The sequence below is a fragment of the Neophocaena asiaeorientalis genome, unplaced genomic scaffold (assembly GCF_003031525.2).
Source record: "Neophocaena asiaeorientalis asiaeorientalis breed wild unplaced genomic scaffold, Neophocaena_asiaeorientalis_V1.1 scaffold248, whole genome shotgun sequence".
NCBI lineage: Eukaryota > Metazoa > Chordata > Mammalia > Artiodactyla > Phocoenidae > Neophocaena > Neophocaena asiaeorientalis.
The window spans coordinates 413,769-433,337 of record NW_020185320.1 but is presented as its reverse complement, the minus strand read 5'-3'; the positions used below and the strand labels follow the sequence as shown (position 1 = coordinate 433,337).

The 19,569-nt window shown below is 42.4% G+C and overlaps 1 protein-coding gene across 2 annotated transcripts in view; it reads left to right on the top strand.

Moving 5' to 3' along the window:
- The window catches only part of LOC112392181 (small integral membrane protein 8), a 33,146-nt gene extending 16,185 nt beyond the window's left edge, over window positions 1-16,961 (top strand). Inside the window, exons 2-5 of one of the 2 annotated variants that reach the window (XM_024733731.1) lie at window positions 2,096-2,190; window positions 3,988-4,095; window positions 8,906-9,108; window positions 15,308-15,812. In XM_024733731.1, the coding sequence (XP_024589499.1) occupies window positions 2,096-2,190; window positions 3,988-4,095; window positions 8,906-9,108; window positions 15,308-15,743 (842 nt within the window). In that variant the 3' untranslated portion in view covers window positions 15,744-15,812. Of the gene's footprint in view, window positions 1-2,095; window positions 2,191-3,987; window positions 4,096-8,905; window positions 9,109-15,307 lie in introns of both variants that reach the window. The other variant, XM_024733732.1, reaches the window with a different exon arrangement.
- Window positions 16,962-19,569: the final 2,608 nt, after the last annotated feature.

Genomic DNA, 19,569 nt, shown 5'->3' with positions numbered 1-19,569 from the left:
TCCAAAGTCTAATAAAGAGGAAAGGGTGTCATGCTTGTGCATGAAATAGAATTTAGTCAAATAAAAAATTTTGGTCATTTGGTACTGAAGTTTTCTTTTTTCTTTTTTCTTTTTTTTTTTTGCGGTATGCGGGCCTCTCACTGTTGTGGCCTCTCCCGTTGCGGAGCACAGGCTCCGGACGTGCAGGCTCAGCGGCCATGGCTCATGGGCACTGCATGTGGGATCCTCCCGGACTGGGGCACGAACCCACATCCCCTGCATCAGCAGGCGGACTCCCAATCACTGCGCCACCAGGGAAGCCCATGACCCACTTCTTGACATTATCCTAAAGATATAATGTCTGGCTTAAAACTGTGGTTGAGGGTGTTCTTCAAAGTGCTACTCATGATGTAAAAAAATTACAAATGATAAAGATGAACAATTGGGAAATGGTTAAAGAAATGATGGTTTGTCATATGGTAGAATATTTGCATATATTTTAAAATATTTTCTAGGAATACTTGGAATGTGTTTGATAGTGTTAAAAAGGAGGTCAGACCCTCAAATCCATTTTATACATTATTTTCATTATTGTTTTGAGTGGATAGGCATTCAGAGAGGCTGAGTTCTTTTTCTGGCTATAAATTTATGTGAGTAAAATTCTAACCATTTGAAAATAATATACACCATTGCTCAATATAGTCTGGGAAATAGCAATTGAAATTTGTTTTCCTTACAAGAGAAACAGTGACAATGAATCTTAATGAGTACATTAAATGAATTTAAAATCTGTTTTTATAAAGGTCTTAAGTCAGGTGCTACAAACTGAAAAGAAGACTCATGGTATTTTAAATTGCTATAGACACCTTTAAGAAAGTTAGAACTCATTGTTTATTGCCATGCAAATTGCAATATTAAATGAATTAGTGGGTTTTAAAATAATTGAAATCTTAGAATGTATAATAAAGATACATTATCTTTAATCTTTAATATAAATTAAGAAAGTGAAATTCTGCATTAACTGTGAATTTATCTGATAAAGCAAATTTACCCATTAAAAAAAAATACTGTTACCGAATCCAAACCTGTTCTGCTCACCATACAACAGGCCAGTAAATCAGGAGACTCAGGGCAAGGAATAAGGACTTTATTTGGAAAGCCAGCAGACCCAGAAGATTGCAGACTAATGTCCTAGAGAACCATGGTACCCCATTCAGAAATCAGGCTTCTTTTATACTAAAAGGGGCGGGGGGGGGGTGGTTGGTTGTTGCAGACTTCTTGGTGCAGGAATCCTTTGTTCTTGCAGCTGTCTGGGTAGGTCAGGTCATGATGTTACTGTAACCTCCAGCAAGACAAATTTTATTCTCTGTTTTGCAACTTTTTATCTCTATATGAATGGGGAAGTGTTAACACCTTTAAAGGTCAGAACCTTGAGAATGGGCTATCCTGTAAATTTCAGGCTATAGGCAACATTCTTAACTCTAAGCAAAACAATAGAATACAAAGGTTAAAGTAAAAGAAACAGATCTAATATGGAGTCAGATTTGTTCTTCCCTATTACAATACTAATCCAACACAAGCCCAGTAAATTAGAACCTTCAGAAGCAGCCCTCAGCTTGTGGGGTTTTCTTTTAAGTTTTAAAATATTTTTTACATATTTTAATAGTTTTTTATTTGGAAATAGTTGAAGACTGATAAGTTTTAAAAATAGAACAGAGAGTTCCCATCCAGCTTCTCTCATTGATGCCTTACATAATGCTGCTACACTGTCAAAACCAGGAAATTGGTGTTGGATCAATACTGTTAATTCAGGTGCAAACCTTACATGTACTTTTTTTCTTTGGTGTGTAGTTTTATTTTACTTTTTTTTTTTACTTTTTATTTTACTTCCCCAGTTGCCTCCCTGTGGACTGGATCTAATACACAGTGCTGTGAGTTCCCTCTTAATCAGTTAGGGAAGAACTTACCCCTTTCATGGGTATCTTTAAAGACTGACATTTCCTGAAAGGATATATTTCTTAGATAACTCTAATAAATAACTCGATAACAGTGAAAAGGAAAGCCAAGAAACAGTCTGTGGATATTTGTGATTTCTTTTTTCTCTTCAAACACACAGATATTGGGACAGATATTCTGAATAAAGGAGAGCAGTTTCAAGAAGCTGTACTCAAAGAACGTATTGCAAAAGCAGAAGCTGACATATGGGCTAAGGTAAAGGAAGTTGGAAATCAACCTGAATGCATCTTTGTGGTTCTTTCACGTTTTGGATTTGTATGAAAGAGTGGAGTCAGGCAGAACCGACTTGAATGCTGGTGTCTGTGGGACCAGGGTAGCAAGTTCTTCAATTCCGTAGTCTTGGCGTCTTCAAATGTAAAAGAGGAACGGTAATACTCTGTAGGATTATTGAGAGAGTTCAATGAAATAACGTGCCCGGCACACAGTAGGTGCTAAGTAAGAAGTAGAAATCATCAGGCGCTTCCTTCTGTCTAAATTGCCCCTCTGTGTGGATGACTCCTGCCTGCTCCCTTTATTCTCATGGGATTAAAACCTTTTTAAAAAGACATTCTTTTGCTCATGAAGAACCTAGGGATAAGACAGGAATAGAGGCGCAGACCTACTGGAGAACGGACTTGAGGATATGGGGAGGGGGAAGGGTGAGTTTTGACAGGGCGAGAGAGAGTCATGGACATATACACACTAACAAACGTAGTAAGGTGGATAGCTAGGGGGAAGCAGCCGCAAGGCACAGGGATTTTAGCTCGGGGCTTTGGGACAGCCTGGAGGGGTGGGATGGGGAGAGTGGGAGGGAGGGAGACACAAGAGGGAAGACACATGGGGGCATATGTATATGTATAGCTGATTCACTTTGTTATGAAGCAGAAACTAACACACCATTGTAAAGCAATTATACCCCAATAAAGATGTTAAAAAAAAAAAAAAAGACATTCTTGTTGTAGTTGTTTATTATTGCTTAATATATAGTAGACCATTCGTTTGTGTAGTGTGTAATGCCCCTAAGTGCCTGTTTTTTCCAAATGCTGCGTCATAGCTGACTCTCCTTTTCACCCCCTCTCCCAGCTCCCCTTCGCTCCAAAGTCCTTGACACTTTGTCCATGCGACTGTCGAGGGCCATGGAGGCAATTTGAGGGTCTTGGGGCTCATGGTCAGATCCCAGACACTTCAGCGATGCAGAATCTCAATTCTCCAGCTCCCACTTCTTCCAGTTAGAGAGAAAATGCCATACATGACTTCCTAAAGAAAATTAGTGCTCCTTGAGAGCGGGACAACCCACAGTGCTAGAACATTATTTCTCGGTTTCTCTATAAAGTAAACATCATAGCAAAGAGTGTTGGAATTGCCCAGCATTAGTCCCAGCAAAAGCTTGGTATTAAAGTACTTCGAAAGTACAAAATGCTTCAGTGCAAAGGGTAATAGAAATAAAAATCTTACTAGACATATATCCTTATCAATAATAATAAAATTTAAATTGATTGTGAGTCATTAACTACCCTAACACAAGAGAATGCTTTTGTGAATAATGTACAATTTAAATATAACAATATACAATTTAAATGTGACTAATGTTCTGGGCATTCTCTTGAAATAAAATAATGAAACCTCTTCCTGAAGACCCTGATGCAGGGGATCTGGGATGGTACTCAGCCTCCCTTCTCAGTAATTTCAGGCTTTGTGCATTTTTCCACTTCTCTGTATTTTCCAGATTTTCTGCGATGAGCATACATGACTTTGATAGTCAATCAAGCAAGAAATAAAGTGCCAAAGAAAAAAGACAACCCAGCAGCCTGCAGTAAAGCTCTCCTTAGCAATTCCTGAAACAGTGATTTTAGCCACGGTTTGGGCCGTGTTAGGGCATCTCTGGCTGAGGTCTAGATTGCTATGGGAGGTTTGAGATGGGAACAGAGCCAGTAGTCAGGGGCCCCAGGGTGGTTGCTAGTTTTCATTAAACATGAAAACCTGATACATATTAATAAATGAACTCTTTCAAAGGCAGATGAACGCCAAAGAGAAGCAGTGAAGAAAGCCCTTGAAGAAGCAAATGACATGCACAAAATGAAAATCCAGACTCTGAAAGAGGAACATCAAAAAGATTTACAGGTTTTTATAGTGGCTTGTTTGTTGTCTTTTTAGCGGTACTTTAGTAAAAAGCTCTGGCGTGTTCCATGGAGGTTGGTTGGGAGGCCCAGGATTTTCACACAAGGTATGCTGGACTCCGTGGCAACAGTGATGCATGGGTGCAAGAGAATCCCTTTGACATAATGAAGCATAATGAATGGCCTTTGATATAATGAACCCAAACCTTTATGGGGTTAAGGTATGAAGGAGGCACCCCTGCCTGCCGGACCCTACATCCCTTGCCACTGGCTCTCTTTCCTTCTCTCAGTCCCCTTCTTCTGGACCCTCAAACCTGTATGCACCACACTCCTTCCCACCTTGGGAACTTTGCCAGAATGTTCTTCCTGCACTTCATCAGACATCAGGCATCACTGGTCAAGGGAGACCTTACCTGATCAGCTCTGTCCTGCTAGCCATACACTGTCCTTGTCACCCCGCCCTCTTTAACAGCATCACCACCTAGCACTGGCATAGTAAGTAGATTGGAGGATTGATTACTTGTTGAATATCTGATCGCCATCTGCCTGCAGCCTTCATAAAGGTGTGTCTGCCTCGCTACCACTCTTGTCCCGGTGCCAGCACGGTGCCTTGACTTTGTAAATGTGAAAACGGGCTGAAGAGAGGAAGCAGGCGCTTCTCTCCCTTCTCCTGAGCTCTCTGATTGCATCCTTTTTCCTAAGTTTGCATTTACCGCGATGCCAAGAGGGACCTCTGTTTCTCAGGTATTTCCTGCAGGACCAGAGGTCACACAATGAGGGGAACTCTTTCCAGCCTGTAACTTGTTCCAGTACACGACTCTGGGTAGTCAGTAAACTGTCCAGGCAGAGAGACCCAGGGGTTCCTTACACAGTTCAGTCCCAAACTCTGCTCAAAGGAAAAAACAGAACTATTTTCACACGTGGGTCACAGGAGGGACAGGACAGGGCACGATGCAGGTGTGATGATTCCTGGGCAGAGGCTGGAGGGAAAGTGGCAGAAGTGTGGACCCAGGTTTGGCCTAATTCAATAAGAACATAACGAATAAACAGTTCAGGGACCATGGGCCCTTTTGTCTCTCGTTTCAGCCGTGAGCACCTGCCATGTATCAGCTCTGTACCAGGTGAGATTAAATAGACTGTCCTCAGAAAACTTTCTGGCAGGAAAGGGACCCCCACCCCAGGGATCCTAAGGGATGGTTGATCCTCCCTGCTTGGCTCCCTCGGCCATCCCTGATTTCACTTTGAAACGGGAGGAGCGTTTACAGCATGTCCAGATAGGCCTGCTGCTCAGCTAGCTGGGACTGGAACGGCCACACTGGTTCTTGAATAGTGAAATACTCCTCTATCAATTGATAAATCACCACTCCCCGGACCCCTAACACCTTCACTACCCTGGACCTCCCACAGCCCAGCAATTTGAAGGGGCAAACGTTTCCATGGGTGTGGGCCTCTAGGACCCTGTCCTGTGCTGCAGCCAGAGGATCCACATTTTAAATATCACTCCTGGCATTAGGGTGTGATGAGGCAAGGGTAGCTTAGATGTGATGCCTGTTGCAAGGAGCTTGCCTCCTAGTCTTGCTCTAGGTAATTTGATGGTACCCCATATAGTCTTTGGGTTGAGTTGATGCACTTAGTGTTAAAATAGAAGAAGTCCTAAGAAAGTTTAAAGAGGGAGGTTGACCTTTCCAAATTATTCTAAAAAAGTCTCAGGGACTTTTTTTTATTATGATGATGAATGAGTGATTTGTCTAAGAGGGATGTGGAGGGTTGTTTCAGCTGTAGGGTCCCCAGACAGACATCGCTATTGCTCCTCAGGGGGTGTCTCTGAACCACCTCCTTAGAGCCTACTTACCTGCAGATTCCTGGGCTCCACCTGACCTACAGAGTCATTGGCAGCGTATTTAACCAGCAGCCCGTGTGATTCTCACGTATATTAAAGTTTGATATAAGCACATATAAAGTCACACATATTCTCTCATATTAAAGTTTGAGATTACCCGTATAGAGAGCAGAAAACCAAGTTCTTCTAGAACCAAACAGCATTACATTCTGGGACGTAGAAATCACCAGGTATTGCTCTTCTGTGATGTTAAGAATTTGGGTGTCAGATGTTTGCTGTTAAATAAAATTTCCAGGTCTTGGCCAATGGACAGATAGGATTTTGAAACGGTGCTAATATTATCTTATTCAAATACAATAATATTAAAAAGTAAATAATAAAATGGAAGCTAAGGGAAAATGAGAGTAGGAAATAGAATGAAGTCAGGTGTGAATCCGAAACTTAGAAATGTCTTTATGCCACAAGGTCCTGTGCAGTTACCATAGCTGGCCCTTGAGCTTTCTGACAGTCAATGCACAGAGGAAAGTGCTATGAATCACCATGTCCATGAGGTAAAAACAAATCCGGTACTCAGATGGCCCAGATCTTCCTCCATGTGATACCTGAGAGAAACTTCTCATGGGGGAGGCATTGTGTAATAAAGGAAGGTCTGTCAAACATCTGCACAGTAAAGAGGATGGATTTTATGAGGCTGTCTCTTATCTCCAGGTAGAGGCGGATTCACTCAAAATGCATTTCAGTAAAAGTAATTTAACTGGAAGGCTTTCCATTGAGTAAGAACACCACCAAACAGTAGGTCATTGAATTATTTTTTCGTAGCTTTAAATAGGTATTGGACATGCTGTATGAGGCAGTAAAATGATTTTGGTTTTACTAAACCATTACATAAAAGAGGGACAGGGTTTAATTCTCTGAATCCTTGTTCAGAACCCAGTCAAAATAAAGGGCTGGTGTGTCATTTTTAAATTCTGTGATTCAAATAGAAATGTATTATGATAATACATCTATCTAAGGTTCAACCATTCAGCAATCTCAGTTACTGAAAATGTACTTGAAAACCCAGAAATAATCCCTAAGAAGTTAAAATATCCCCTAAGACGTTAAACAACAGCCTCTGACTACAACATAGAGACTCAGGCTTATTACCTGTAGCAGAACCTTCCATTCCCTGCTCAGTGATTGTCTCTGGGAGATAGGGAGGAGGAGGGAGGGAGGAACCTCACTGTCTTATAAGCCTGGACGGCGTTTCTGGAAGGAAAATAAACTGATGAATCTCTGGAAAGACCCCAGCATCACAGCCAGCAATGAAGCGAGAAGCTGGTGGGCGAGAATCCTGCTTTTGTTCCACTGACTCACTCTGTGAAATAACTTATTTTCTTTTGTTTTTATTCTTTTTTTTTGCGGTACGCGGGCCTCTCACTGCTGTGGCCTCTCCCGTTGCGGAGCACAGGCTCCAGATGCGCAGGCTCAGCGGCCATGGCTCACGGGCCCAGCTGCTCCGCGGCACGTGGGATCCTCCCGGACCGGGGCACGAACCCGCGTCCCCTGCATCGGCAGGCGGACTCTCAACCACTGCGCCACCAGGGAAGCCCCTATTCTTTTTTTTTTTTTTAATTTTTGTTTAATATTGGAGCAGAGTTGATTTACAATGTCGTGTTAGTTTCAGGTGTACAACAAAGTGATTCAGTTATACATATACATGTTTCTGTACTTTATCAAATCCTTTTCCCATTTAGGTTATCACAGAATATTGAGCACCTTTATTTCTTTATGTTCTCTCTTATCCCTGAAACAGATACAAACTGACCTTTAAATGAAAGTTTTGAAACCCCTGGATGGAATTAATTGCCCCTCCTTTCTGGCATGTGTTTCTGTTAAACCACTGGTTGCAGGATGGGGTCTGGGTCTCCTCTGCTAGGCAGCAAGTCCCGAGGCGGATTCCAGCCTCCTTCTGTCTGTAGCATCGGGCCTAGCACTGTGCCTGTCACACCGTGCTGTCGGTGGACATTTCCAGCGATACAGGGTTTTCCTTGGGAGCCTGTTTCCCTCAGGTCCTGGTTTGGCAAGTGCCTCCTCTTTTTACTTGGCTGAAGCCTCCACAGGTCCTTCTACCTTGGCGCAGTGGAGCCCTTGCTCCCATCCCCTTTGTCAACGAGGAAGAGCCCCTCAGCTCGAACGAGCTGGAATGCTCCAGAACGACAGTGGGGACTGGCAGGCAGCTTCCTGTGACTGCGTTTGTGTGCAGTGCTTGCTGCCCGGGCCTCAGGTGTCCTCCTACCCAGCAGACTCTCATAGTCATTATTTCTGCCATTTTCCAGGACTGACTTCCTAAAGCAGTATCATGTTCTGTATTTCTAATCATGGATAAAGGTAATAGGACACTATAGAATATTTGGACAATCAAGGAAAAATACCTGTGACCCAATTACTCTTCTTTTTGCAATTCCTTTACAATATTATCTATATACGTATTTTATGCTAGCTTTTGCATTTCTGATTTTACTTAACATCATTATAAATGAAACTTTTCCATATAGTATACACTCTTCTTTATTTTTTCCTTTTAATAGCCATGTGATATTCCATGGTATGGATATGCCATTCCAGTTTTTTTTCTTTTTCCATTTTTTTCTGTATTCCTTTACTTTTTTTAAAAAAATATTTTTTTATTGAATGAAAGACTAAATTCTATGGTGCTTTACAATATTCAGAAGTTTCACACACATGATTTCATACAACCCCATAATCCCCTTTTTTCCCCCCCCCCTGTATTGCCCCTCCCCCTTCCCTCTCCCCACTGGTAAACATTAGTTAGATCTATATCTGTGAGTCTGCTTCATTTTTAAATACACTCTTCTTTTAAATCATTAGGCTTAACTGGCATACATTCCATCAGGCAGATGAATTATGATTTGAATAACGTTTTTAAACATCAAAGCTGTAACACCTAAACCTAGTTTTTCTGTTGCTTAAGGAAATGGTATCTAAGACCAAGATCGAGTTGCATCAAAACATGGAGGCAGAACTACAGCGAGAACGCCTGGCTGCCGAGCAACGCATGGTCCACAGGATCCAGAGGATCATGATGGAGTGCCACCAGGAGAAAGTCCAGGCCGTGGAAGAAGCCCGGGCCCAGGAGAGGCACATAGCCCAGGAGGAGATCCAGGCCCAGAGAAGGTACTCCAGGGGGCATCTCTGCAAATCAGTGTCTTACTCTGTCAGAATCAACTTGGAGAAAGGGATAAGGTTGAAGCACATAGGTGGATATTTCCCAGCTTTTGTGTTTTTACATTTTTTTAAAATTTACTTATTTTTTATTTTTATTTTTGGCTGCATTGGGTCTCTGTTGCTGTGCGCGGGCTTTCTCTGATTGTGGTGAGCAGGGGCTACTCTTTAATGTGGCATGTGGGCTTCTCATTGCAGTGGCTTCTCTTGTGGAGCACAAGCTCTAGGCGCATGGGCTTCAGTAGTTGTGGTTTGCAGGCTCTAGAGCGCAGGCTCAGTAGTTGTGGCACACGGGCTCAGCTGCTCTGCGTCATGTGGGATCTTCGCAGGCCAGAGATCGAACCCGTGTCCCCTGCATTGGCAGGCGGATTCTTAACCACTGCACCACCAAGGAAGCCCTGTTCTTACATTTTTATTATGGAATATATCAAACATAGAGAACTATATATAGTGTATTGTAGAATGTGTGTGTGTGTGTGTGTGCGCACGTGTGTGTGTGTGTGGTTTAAAGAAAAATAACACGAATACTCAAGGGCCTACCAGCCATCTGAAGGGATTAAAAAGTCCCATGTTCTTCCTCAACTACACTTCCTTCCTTTCCCCCCTCTTGCGAGATAACTACTGTTCTAAAAATTGTGTTTTTCATTCTATATCTCCAGTTTTAGGGACAGAGAGGAATCAAGAAATACTTTTCCACAGACACATATAAGTCAGTCTTCACATTCTCTAGCCCATACCATACACTACTGTGGATGGGTTACTTTTGGTCTTTTTCTTATTACACAAGTCATGATGCTGTAAACGAAGTTGATCTTATGGAAATATAGAGAGCAAAAATTGCGAAGTCCCAACTCACTGCTTCCTACCCCGTCCCTGTCTCCCAGAGACAATCGTTTTAAAGAACGGGGTCTGTATCCTTCTGTGCCCTTTTGATGTATTTACAGCCTTATATATGTGCATAATCTGAAATCATTTTTACGTAAACTGGATCATATATATATGTGTGAAAAATACCAAAGGAACCATTTTATAATGTGTAATGAGCATTTGATGGAATTGGCCAGCTTGAACAGGACAGCAGTCCGGAGCCCTAGTGGCCAAGAGAGAACCTCGGTTTCCAGGTGTTCAGAGACCTGACCAAGCTCATGTAGCTGAAGCAGCAGGACCAAAACTGAAACCTTTGTACTCCACCTCCTGGGCTAGGACTTGTCTCTTGCTTTGCTACTTGAGTTAACAAATCTATTTGTATATAATTAATGGGTAAAATTGTCCTTGTTAGAACTGTTTAGAATAGGGCCAAAGGTAAAATTCTGTAGGGGGTGCAGATAAATAGGAATGAAGCCTGCAGCCGCGGCTTCTTCGGTGGTCCCCCCTTCTTACGCAGGCTGTAAGTCACTGTGAGGCAGAGGAGGAAGAGGAAAGAGGATTTCAGGAGAAAGTTAGAGAAGGCGGTAACTCCTGTGTGAGTTGTGGTCCAAAGCAGTGGAAGGTGGCTCTCCTCTCCCTCTGCTTCCCACCCTCCATCTGCAGGAGCTCTGTCCATCCTGAAGAAGCCTCTGGCTCCCCTCTTCACACACACCGGCAGCCTCCTGCTTCCTCCTTCCCTCTTTCGCTTTTGTCCCCCTTTGGCCCTTTCCTCTGTTAGGTTCAACAGCCACCTTTCATTAAGCCAGTTGACTAAGATTAGGGAACTGCCATGCCTGTTATTTAAGTATATCCATCTAGAATGTCCATTTTGTTATTGATGTGTTCCAAGTGCCTGGTGGAGAACCTAGCGCATGGTGGGTGTTCTTTAAATAGTTATCAAAGGTTCAAGCTTGTTCCAGTCAGCTGAACCCACTTTGCAGCACACCAGGTCTTATTTCGAGACATTGCTAGATTCCAGTGTTCTTTAGAGCATTTGCAGAAATTAATATATGGAGAAGGGCCACTGTTGAGAATTCCACTGTGGATCTCTTACTTGGCTATAAACTTTCACTCAAGACTTCAGAATACTTACATATTGTGACAAATTTGTTAAATGCTCAAAACTTTCTTTGTGGGTTGAGGTGATTGAGTTCTAAACAGATTATCTAGGAGACGCTGTACTCTTTCTCTTAAAGGTAAAAAAAAGAAAAAAGAAATAAACATCTTGCTCGGAAAGGTTCTAAGTATTTACTTGCCCAAGGCAAAGGCATGACTGAAGTGGCTGCTCAGGAATGTGTGTGGTGATGGCTGTAATTCCTGGTGACAGCTGCCCTTTATTCCACACTAGAACATGCAAGGCCCTTTGTATGCTTCTCATTGAATCCTCATATCCCTTCCTGGGGGATTCAGTCATCTTTCGTATCTTCGGATGAACATACTGAGTCTTAGAGAGGGACTAAGCAACTGCCCAAGGTCACCTGGAGAAGATACAAACCCTGGTGTGTATGATACCGAAGCTTGTGACCTTCCCTTACGCCACCCTGCTCGCTTCACCAGGGTTCCTCAAGTGCCTTCTGGGGCTGTGGTTCTGAGCTCGGGCACTGAGGAATAAGGCTCTTGCCTCAATATTATGTGAAGTAACTAAAGCACAGCTGTCCCCTTTGAGCAAGGCTAGAGGGACTTGTGCAAAGAACACATGGGTGCTGGAGGAGTTCTCGGTCCTGGAAAGATCAAGCAAAGAGTGTGTGGGCTGTGTGGTGAGATGGGTTTCTTGGAGGAAGTTAGTCTTGGTTTGGGCCCTAGAGAGAAGGGAGGAGGTCCCATTTGTGAAGGACTGAAAAGAGTGGGGACAGCATGAGCAAACACATGGAGAGGAAGGTGGGGAGTTTAACGAGGCGGAGCTACAGGAAGTTGGGAGCATTAATACCCCAGAGATATAAACGCGCTGCTGAAGGTTGGACTCTGGAGATGCCTCCTCTCCTCCCCGCCCCGTCTGATGTCTACCGCCCCAGCTTGGGTAGCACTAATCCTCCCGCAGACCAGGTGCAGTAGGTTCCCAGCGTCTCGGGTGGAACATCAGAATATATTTTCCTTATAAGCACACTGGTTATGGCTAATTAAAATAGTGCTAAGAGCCCTGTAGTTCAAGTGAAATAGCTCATTGTGGGCTCACCTGGCAAATGATCTGCTACGTTCAGTGTTTCTCCAAACATTGGATGCACAAATGAATTTTGGAAACAGATCCCTGCGTAACTTAGGAATTGCCTATGGAGAAATGAAGTGTTGGTTTTTGCTGTACCGACACTGGGAAAATAACTGGCGAAAGTTGGAAAGGACATTTAAAAAAATATCAGATCCCTTTAAGCGAGAACAGATTTCGGTAGTAAGGAGTTTAAAGGGGGCTGTCATGGAGGGTGGGAGCTGGTGTCATCTAAGGTACACTTTGAGCAGATGTACCTGAGATCAGCTCTGGTGGAGCTTTTTAGTCAGCCCCTTAGATGGACACCTCCTCTGTGTGGGTCCAGAGAAAACCAGGTTGACCTAGTAGGAAGCTCACACCTGCTTGTGATGGAGCCGTGGTTCTGGAGAAGGGGTGTAACTTCCTCCTTGGGGATTTAGCGCCGGCCCAAGGAAATGCCTTCCAGTGCCTTCTGATCTAAGCCCCATGGGCTCTGATCATCATCTCCACAATCTCACCAACATCCTAAAGTTATAAATCATCAGCCTGAATCCTAAGGTTGTGTAGACGCACCTTCTGAACACTATCTATGCCTCTATTGTCCTGTGACCTGGGCTGAGAATCAGGAACTTGGTTTTGATTCCTCTTCTTTCTGTAGCCCCTAAATCCTAGCAATAATGGATTCTGGCACTTGTGACTTTGTAATATTTCTTGGATTTCCCCCTTTCTCTCCTTCTTCCTATCCCTTTCTCTTTCATCATTAATTTAGATCATTGTACACTCAGAATGTTACAAAATAGTACAAATTGGTCTCTCTACTTCACCCAACTCGGATTCAGTTTACCTGATATTATCAGAATAACAATTCTAAAATGTTATTTTCAGTGTGTTGCCCTCCTGATAAGAAATGTACAGTGATCTCTTATGCTATTGAAGCAGGCAGTGTTTTCTACTGAAGGGCAGGAACTCTCCGATTTGCTCCATTGTGTGACATTGAACAATAACTGTCTCCCCAAGCCTCACTTTCTTCACCTGTTACACGGGAATAATAAGAGGTAATAAATACAAATAGAACCGGCTTCAGTGGGTGAAAATTAAATGAGATACAGTGCATGTAAATTGCTTAGCACAGTCCCTGGGACACAGTAAGTACTCAATAAGTGGTGACCCTTTTTATTAATAACGGATATAGCCTAGTTGGTGGGAGAGGGAATGAGAAAAATAGCATAGCAGCTGGAGAGGCTCAGGACAAATGATGTTTACCTCCAGATTGGGAAAATCTGTCAGGTTTGAAAGTCAAGTTGAAAGAATCAGAGACAATGAGAAAACTGCACCTTGGAGGGTAGAAGCTGGGGTAAGTCTTGGAAGGACTGTATTAGACTAGGAGGCAGAGAGGGGAGGGTTTTTATTAACAACCATAAATACTCGAATTCAACATTTGTAGGTTTTTTAATCCTCAAATCTTTAGAGGTTCTATTCCAACTAGGTGTCAGGAGGAGATATCCACCAGAAGTGTATCTCAGTGGCTAAGAGATTTGCCCTGAACCCAGACTGCCTGGGTTGTAGCACTTGTTTTGCCACTTTTTCTAATTAAGTGAAATTGAGCAAGTTGCTTGACCTCTCTGAGCCACAGTTCCTCATCTATAAAATAGGCCTCATAGACTGAACTGCCTCGTAGAATTGTTTGAGTAACCCTTGAGTTAATATATTAACCATTGAGTTACTGTTGCGTTTATAGTTGGCTGCTATAAATTCTATATAATTGTATACATTATAACCAGAGGCCTATGAATTCATTCAGCAATGTTTCTCAAAGTATGGTCCCAGACCCTTTCAGCAGGTCCCCAAGGTCAAAGCTGTTTTCTTAATAATACTAAGATGTGATTTGCCTTTTCACTCTATCTCATGAGTATGTAGTGGTGTTTTCCAGGGTTTTATGTGTGATATCTCAACAGATTGAAATGAAACGAAAATCTAGCTTTTTTTTTCTATTAAGCCAGACAGTAAAGAGTTTTGCCACAAATGTAAAATGATGCCGCTTTTCTCACCAAAAGTTTTTTATTTTTTTAATTTTTATTATTTATTTATTTTTATCTTTGGCTGGGTTGGGTCTTCGTTTCTGTGCAAGGGCTTTCTCTAGTTGTGGCAAGCGGGGGCCACTCTTCATCGCGGTGCGCGGGCCTCTCACTGTCGTGGCCTCTCTGGTTGCGGAGCACAGGCTCCAGACGCACAGGCTCAGTAGTTGTGGCTCACGGGCTTAGTTGCTCCGCGGCATGTGGGATCTTCCCAGACCAGGGCTCGAACCCATCTCTCCTGCATTAGCAGGCAGATTCTCAACCACTGCGCCACCAGGGAAGCCCTCACCAAAAGTTTTTTGATTTAGCAAAAATATTTTTCCTACGAGGTAAGTGATTTATGTTAATGTTTAATGGATTTATCGATACTTCACATGAATTTATAAATGTTTGTTAAATGTCTGACATTTAACTTTTAAAACTGTTAGGGTCACTAGATATAACCCCATATGAACAAAAGTTCTTTGAGTTTCTTGGTCATTTTAAGAGTGAAAAGTGATCTTGAGACCAAAAAGTTTGAGACTTCTGTCTTAGAGTATTGCTCAGATAGAATCAAGAATAGGGCTAAACTCACCCTGTGAGACAGTTTCCTCCCCTCTGGCTATAGGTGAGTAGCTGGGTTGATATATAGAAATACTTTCTCTAGGGGTTTGGAAATCTGAGCCTGTTTCTTCATTTTTTTTTAGAACTCTGCATTCATATTTTTCTGACTACAGTGGACTCGAGTCCCTAAAGTTAGCGTTAGACGCTAGACTAGTGGCCTCGCCCTAGCCCACAGTGGGGAAATCAGTGTGCACCTTCCCTGCTCTGAAAAATATTTTTTTATTGTTAACATCTAATCAAAGCTCATCTCTACCAGCCTGTCTCAGACTGGTGACTCATGTAAACCATGAAAGCATTTCTCCTACATCTGCGGTGAAAGACAAAATCTTTTTTTTTTGGTGGCTAATCCATCTAACTATTAATATTCAACCCTTGTTCCTCTCTGTAGAAAGGCCATGGAGGAACTTCGGAGAGCTGGTGTCACAGTTACAAAGGATCAAAAGAACAGTGTGAGCCAACTGATAAAGGAAAAAGAACATGAAATGAACGTCTACTATTGCATGGCTCAGAAACAGAAGCAAGAAGAGATTCAGAAAGTGCTTCAAGAAGCAGAGAAAACACATCAGGCCATGCTTGGAAATGTGATGGACAAACTGCTTAGCACTCAGGGGAAGCTGCTGTCTATGGCGAAGCAACTGGAAATCATGACAAATTGGAAAGATTTCCTGGAGGAGGAGTTACAGGAAACCAGGGTAGCGTTTCAAAAATACATCAATTATACGTTTCCAAAGCTCTCACCGGGACATGCAGATTTTATTCTGCCAGAAAGAAAGAAAATACCTTCCAGTCTTATTACTCAGGAGAGCCAAGCAACTCTTGATTAGAAGTCTTCATCTGAAATGGCACTACAAAAGACATTGTTCTAAAGACTAAATAAATCCACTCAAAAACCACTTATCGATCCCCGGTTATGTGCAGCGGACTAGTGAGCTGTGAGCATTTTGATGGAAAACCAAAATATGCAAAAGCACATTCCAGGCTACGTTGAGGTTCCAAGTCTGATGGAGGAGAGATAACAGTGAGAGGGGTCAAAACTGACTAGGAGGGAAAAAGATTTCTTGGAAATCTAAACATACTTCTGTATCTGGCTTTACTCACGTTTACATCAGACATTTAACTATTTTAGTATTTGTTGCAGTTAAAAAACAGTAAAGGGACATGTTCTTAGATGGTTTCCGTTGTGGAGAGGTGTGTCTAGTAATCCAGTATGTCTAGTAATCTAGTCTAAAGATTATTATTTTGTGAACTGCAATAGCTTTGTAGGAAAAAAAGCAGTGTTTCTCAGATTCAATAGGATAAAACTTAAATTCTGGGAAGCCTATATAAAATAATTCAGAAAGGACTATCTTATATTTGCCATTTGTGAAAGAAAAATATGTCTTTAGAGGTCAGATTCCTTGCCTCAGGGATGGGGAGTCCCCTTATGTTTATACCCAAGCCCAGGAGTGCTTGGAACTCATCTCTTTTAGGTCAAAATGCAGAAAAGCATTCTGTACCGCAATGCTCAGGGCCAACAAATGTCAACATCTACTGAATTAAAATGGAAGAAAACCCAAGCCATAAAGACTGCCCCCCAAAAATCTATCCACTTTAATGTAGCATCCTTAAATTATTAATCACCAACTTATATTGGTGGCTTTAAAATTAAGTACCTGGAAAGCCGTTTTCAGTAAATTAAAAAGTGCTATTGTCAAGCAGGCCTTAGGTGGATTTGTTTACATTGACTGGTCTGGGATTTCCTAATGATAAAAGTAGTGATTTGTCTACAACTGCATAATGGACTACACTCTCCTAGTGCTTAGCTTCCTGATTCTGCAGGACTACTGCGGTCCATACTAATCGATTGCCTAGGGGCTGGAAGTCAGAACATTTATACAGTACTTTACACTGCCTTTTCCAGCACGTTCTTCTCATAGCAGTCAATGGGATAAGCAGGACAGGGGGGGTTGTTAGCCCATTTTGACAAATGATAACATGAAAACTACTATGTACGTATTTACATGCATGAAGTACTTTTTTTAAGTTGAAGTATAGTTGATTTACAATATTGTGTTAGTTTCAGGTATACAGCAAAGTGATTCAGTTATATATATATATTTTTTCAGATTATTTTCCATTATAGTTTATTACAAGATATTGAATACAGTTCCCTGAGCTATATGGTAATTCCTTATTGTTTATTTTATATACAGTAGTGTGTATATGTTAATCCCATACTCCTAATTTATCCCTCCCCCCACCTCTTTCCCCTGTGGTAACCATAAGTTTGTTTTCTATGTGAGTCTGTTTCTGTTTTGTATATAGCTTCATTTGTATTATTTTTTAGATTCCACATATAAGTGATATCATATAATATTTGTCTTTCTCTGTCTGACTGACTTCACTCAGTATGATATTCTCTAGGTCCATCCATGTTGCTGCAAATGGCAATATTTCATTCTTTTTATGGCTGAGTAATATTCCATTGTGTATATACCACATCTTCTTAAACCAATTGTCTGTTGTTGGGCACTTGGGTTGTTTCCATGTCTTGGCTATTGTAAATAGTGCTGCAGTGAACATTGGGATGCATGTATCTTTTCAAATTAGGCTTTTCATCTTTTCCGGTTATATGCCCAGGAGTGGAATTGCTGGATCATATGGTGATTGTATTTTTAGTTTTTTAAGGAACCTCCATACTGTTTCCATAGTGGCTGCATCAATTTACATTCCCAACAGTGTAGGAGGGTTTCCTTTTCTCTACATGGGAAGCACTTTAAAAACCTTAATATTTAATCCTCACAATGACTTTTGAAAGTAATTATAACTGCCCCCAATTTATAGGGAGGGAAACCGAGGCTCAGGGAGATTCAGTAACTTTCTCCAGGGCACACAGCTAGTGACAGAGAGGGAATTCAGAATATGACAAGGCACAGGCAGATGGTTACATGAGAGAGACCTGGGTTTCGCAGACTTGAATAGATAAGAACAGCAGCTGGCACTGGGGAGTGCTAGCATGCGCCAGCCATGTGTACACAAGTGGACTCATTCATGTTCGCAGCAGGCTGTGAAAGGTAGGAACCATTAACACAGGCACAGACAGGTCAAGTCACTTTCTCAATGTCATACAGCGAGGAAGGGTCAGAGCCATTTTCAAATCCACAGAGTCAGTCTTCAGCCCACGCCTTCCGTCATTATTTTTGTTCAGATGTAAAGGCCTTGGTGCCTGGTTGGTTGACTCTGCAGGTGTGTGTCTTCGTGGCTTCTCTAATGAGGACTGGAAGGACGTGGTCTGTCCTCTACGTCAGGCATCGTTTTTGTCCCTTGTAGAAGTGAAAGGAAGTTGTACCTAGGATTGTGTGTCTGAGTTATTGGAGTCATTCACCAGATTCGCAGCTGAGCACAAGGAAGGAAAGCAGAAGGAAAGCATCTTCTGAAGACATTCACTTCATGGCCACAGTTAAGGTGTGTCTTTTGGTATCAGTGATACAGTGCGTAGCATAAAAAGAAAGCAGGCGACTTAGTTTTGGTTTGGAAAAAGGAATCTAGTTTCTCAGGCTTCAACCAGATTGGAATAAATTATCCGTGTTTTTAGTATTTTCCTTGTTTATATTGATACTTCACCCTCAGCTCCCACCCCAATCCCAACGTTAGCTCTGTTAGGGTTTTTAAAGTAATGTGGATGCTTCCGATAAGGGCAGAGTTAGAGATCTTGTTACTGTCCTGATCCCAGCTTGACCTGCCCACCAGAGGACTCCTCCCTCCGCTTCCCCACAGTGCTAATCAGCCCTCTTGTTGTAGGGGTGATCACAGGGGGTTCTGTCAGGACAGATTGACCTGATCCCAGAACCCCACTTGCTTTTTGCCTTAGAGCCTAGAGTCAGCACGAACCACGGAGGGGAGGGGACCTCTTCTGTCCTCTGTTCTCATTCTGCTCTGCCTGCCCCAAGGCCAATTTGAAGAAACAGTATCTTTACTCTTACCCAAATCCTAAACCTTGATCACTTCAAGGCACAGTTCTTTCTAGCTTGAATGTCTCCAAGATGATATACCCCTGAGAATTAAAGTTCAAAGTGAATGGTAATCTGCTCTAAAGGGCAGAAAAAGCTGATAGTAAACTAAAAATGAGACCTCCCTCGTATTTCCACAGTCCCATGTACGGAGCCTCTCAGCAGTCTCTTTTATTTTTTATTTTTAAAATAAATTTATTATTTATTTATTTTTGGCTGCATTGGGTCTTCGTTGCTGCGCGCAGGCTTTCTCTAGTTGCGGTGAGTGGGGGCTACTCTTCGTTGCGATGCGCGGGCTTCTCATTGCAGTGGTTTCACTTGTTGCGGAGCGCAAGCTCTAGGTGCATAGGCTCAGTAGTTGTGGCTCGCGGGCTCTAGAACTCAGACTCAGTAGTTGTGGCGCATGGGCTTAGTTGCTCTGTGGCATGTGGGGTCTTCCCGGACGAGGGCTCGAACCAGTGTCCCCTGCATTGGCAGGTGGATTCTTAACCACTGCGCCACCAGGGAAGCCCTCAGCAGTCTCTTGTTTCCATGACACTGATAAGGATGATCCTTGTGGATAAAAAAAAGAAACAATGGAAAATACAGCAACGACCACTGACTGAGCATCTGCTATGTATCAGCTATGGCACTAAATTCCTTACTAAACCTTGTCTTACTG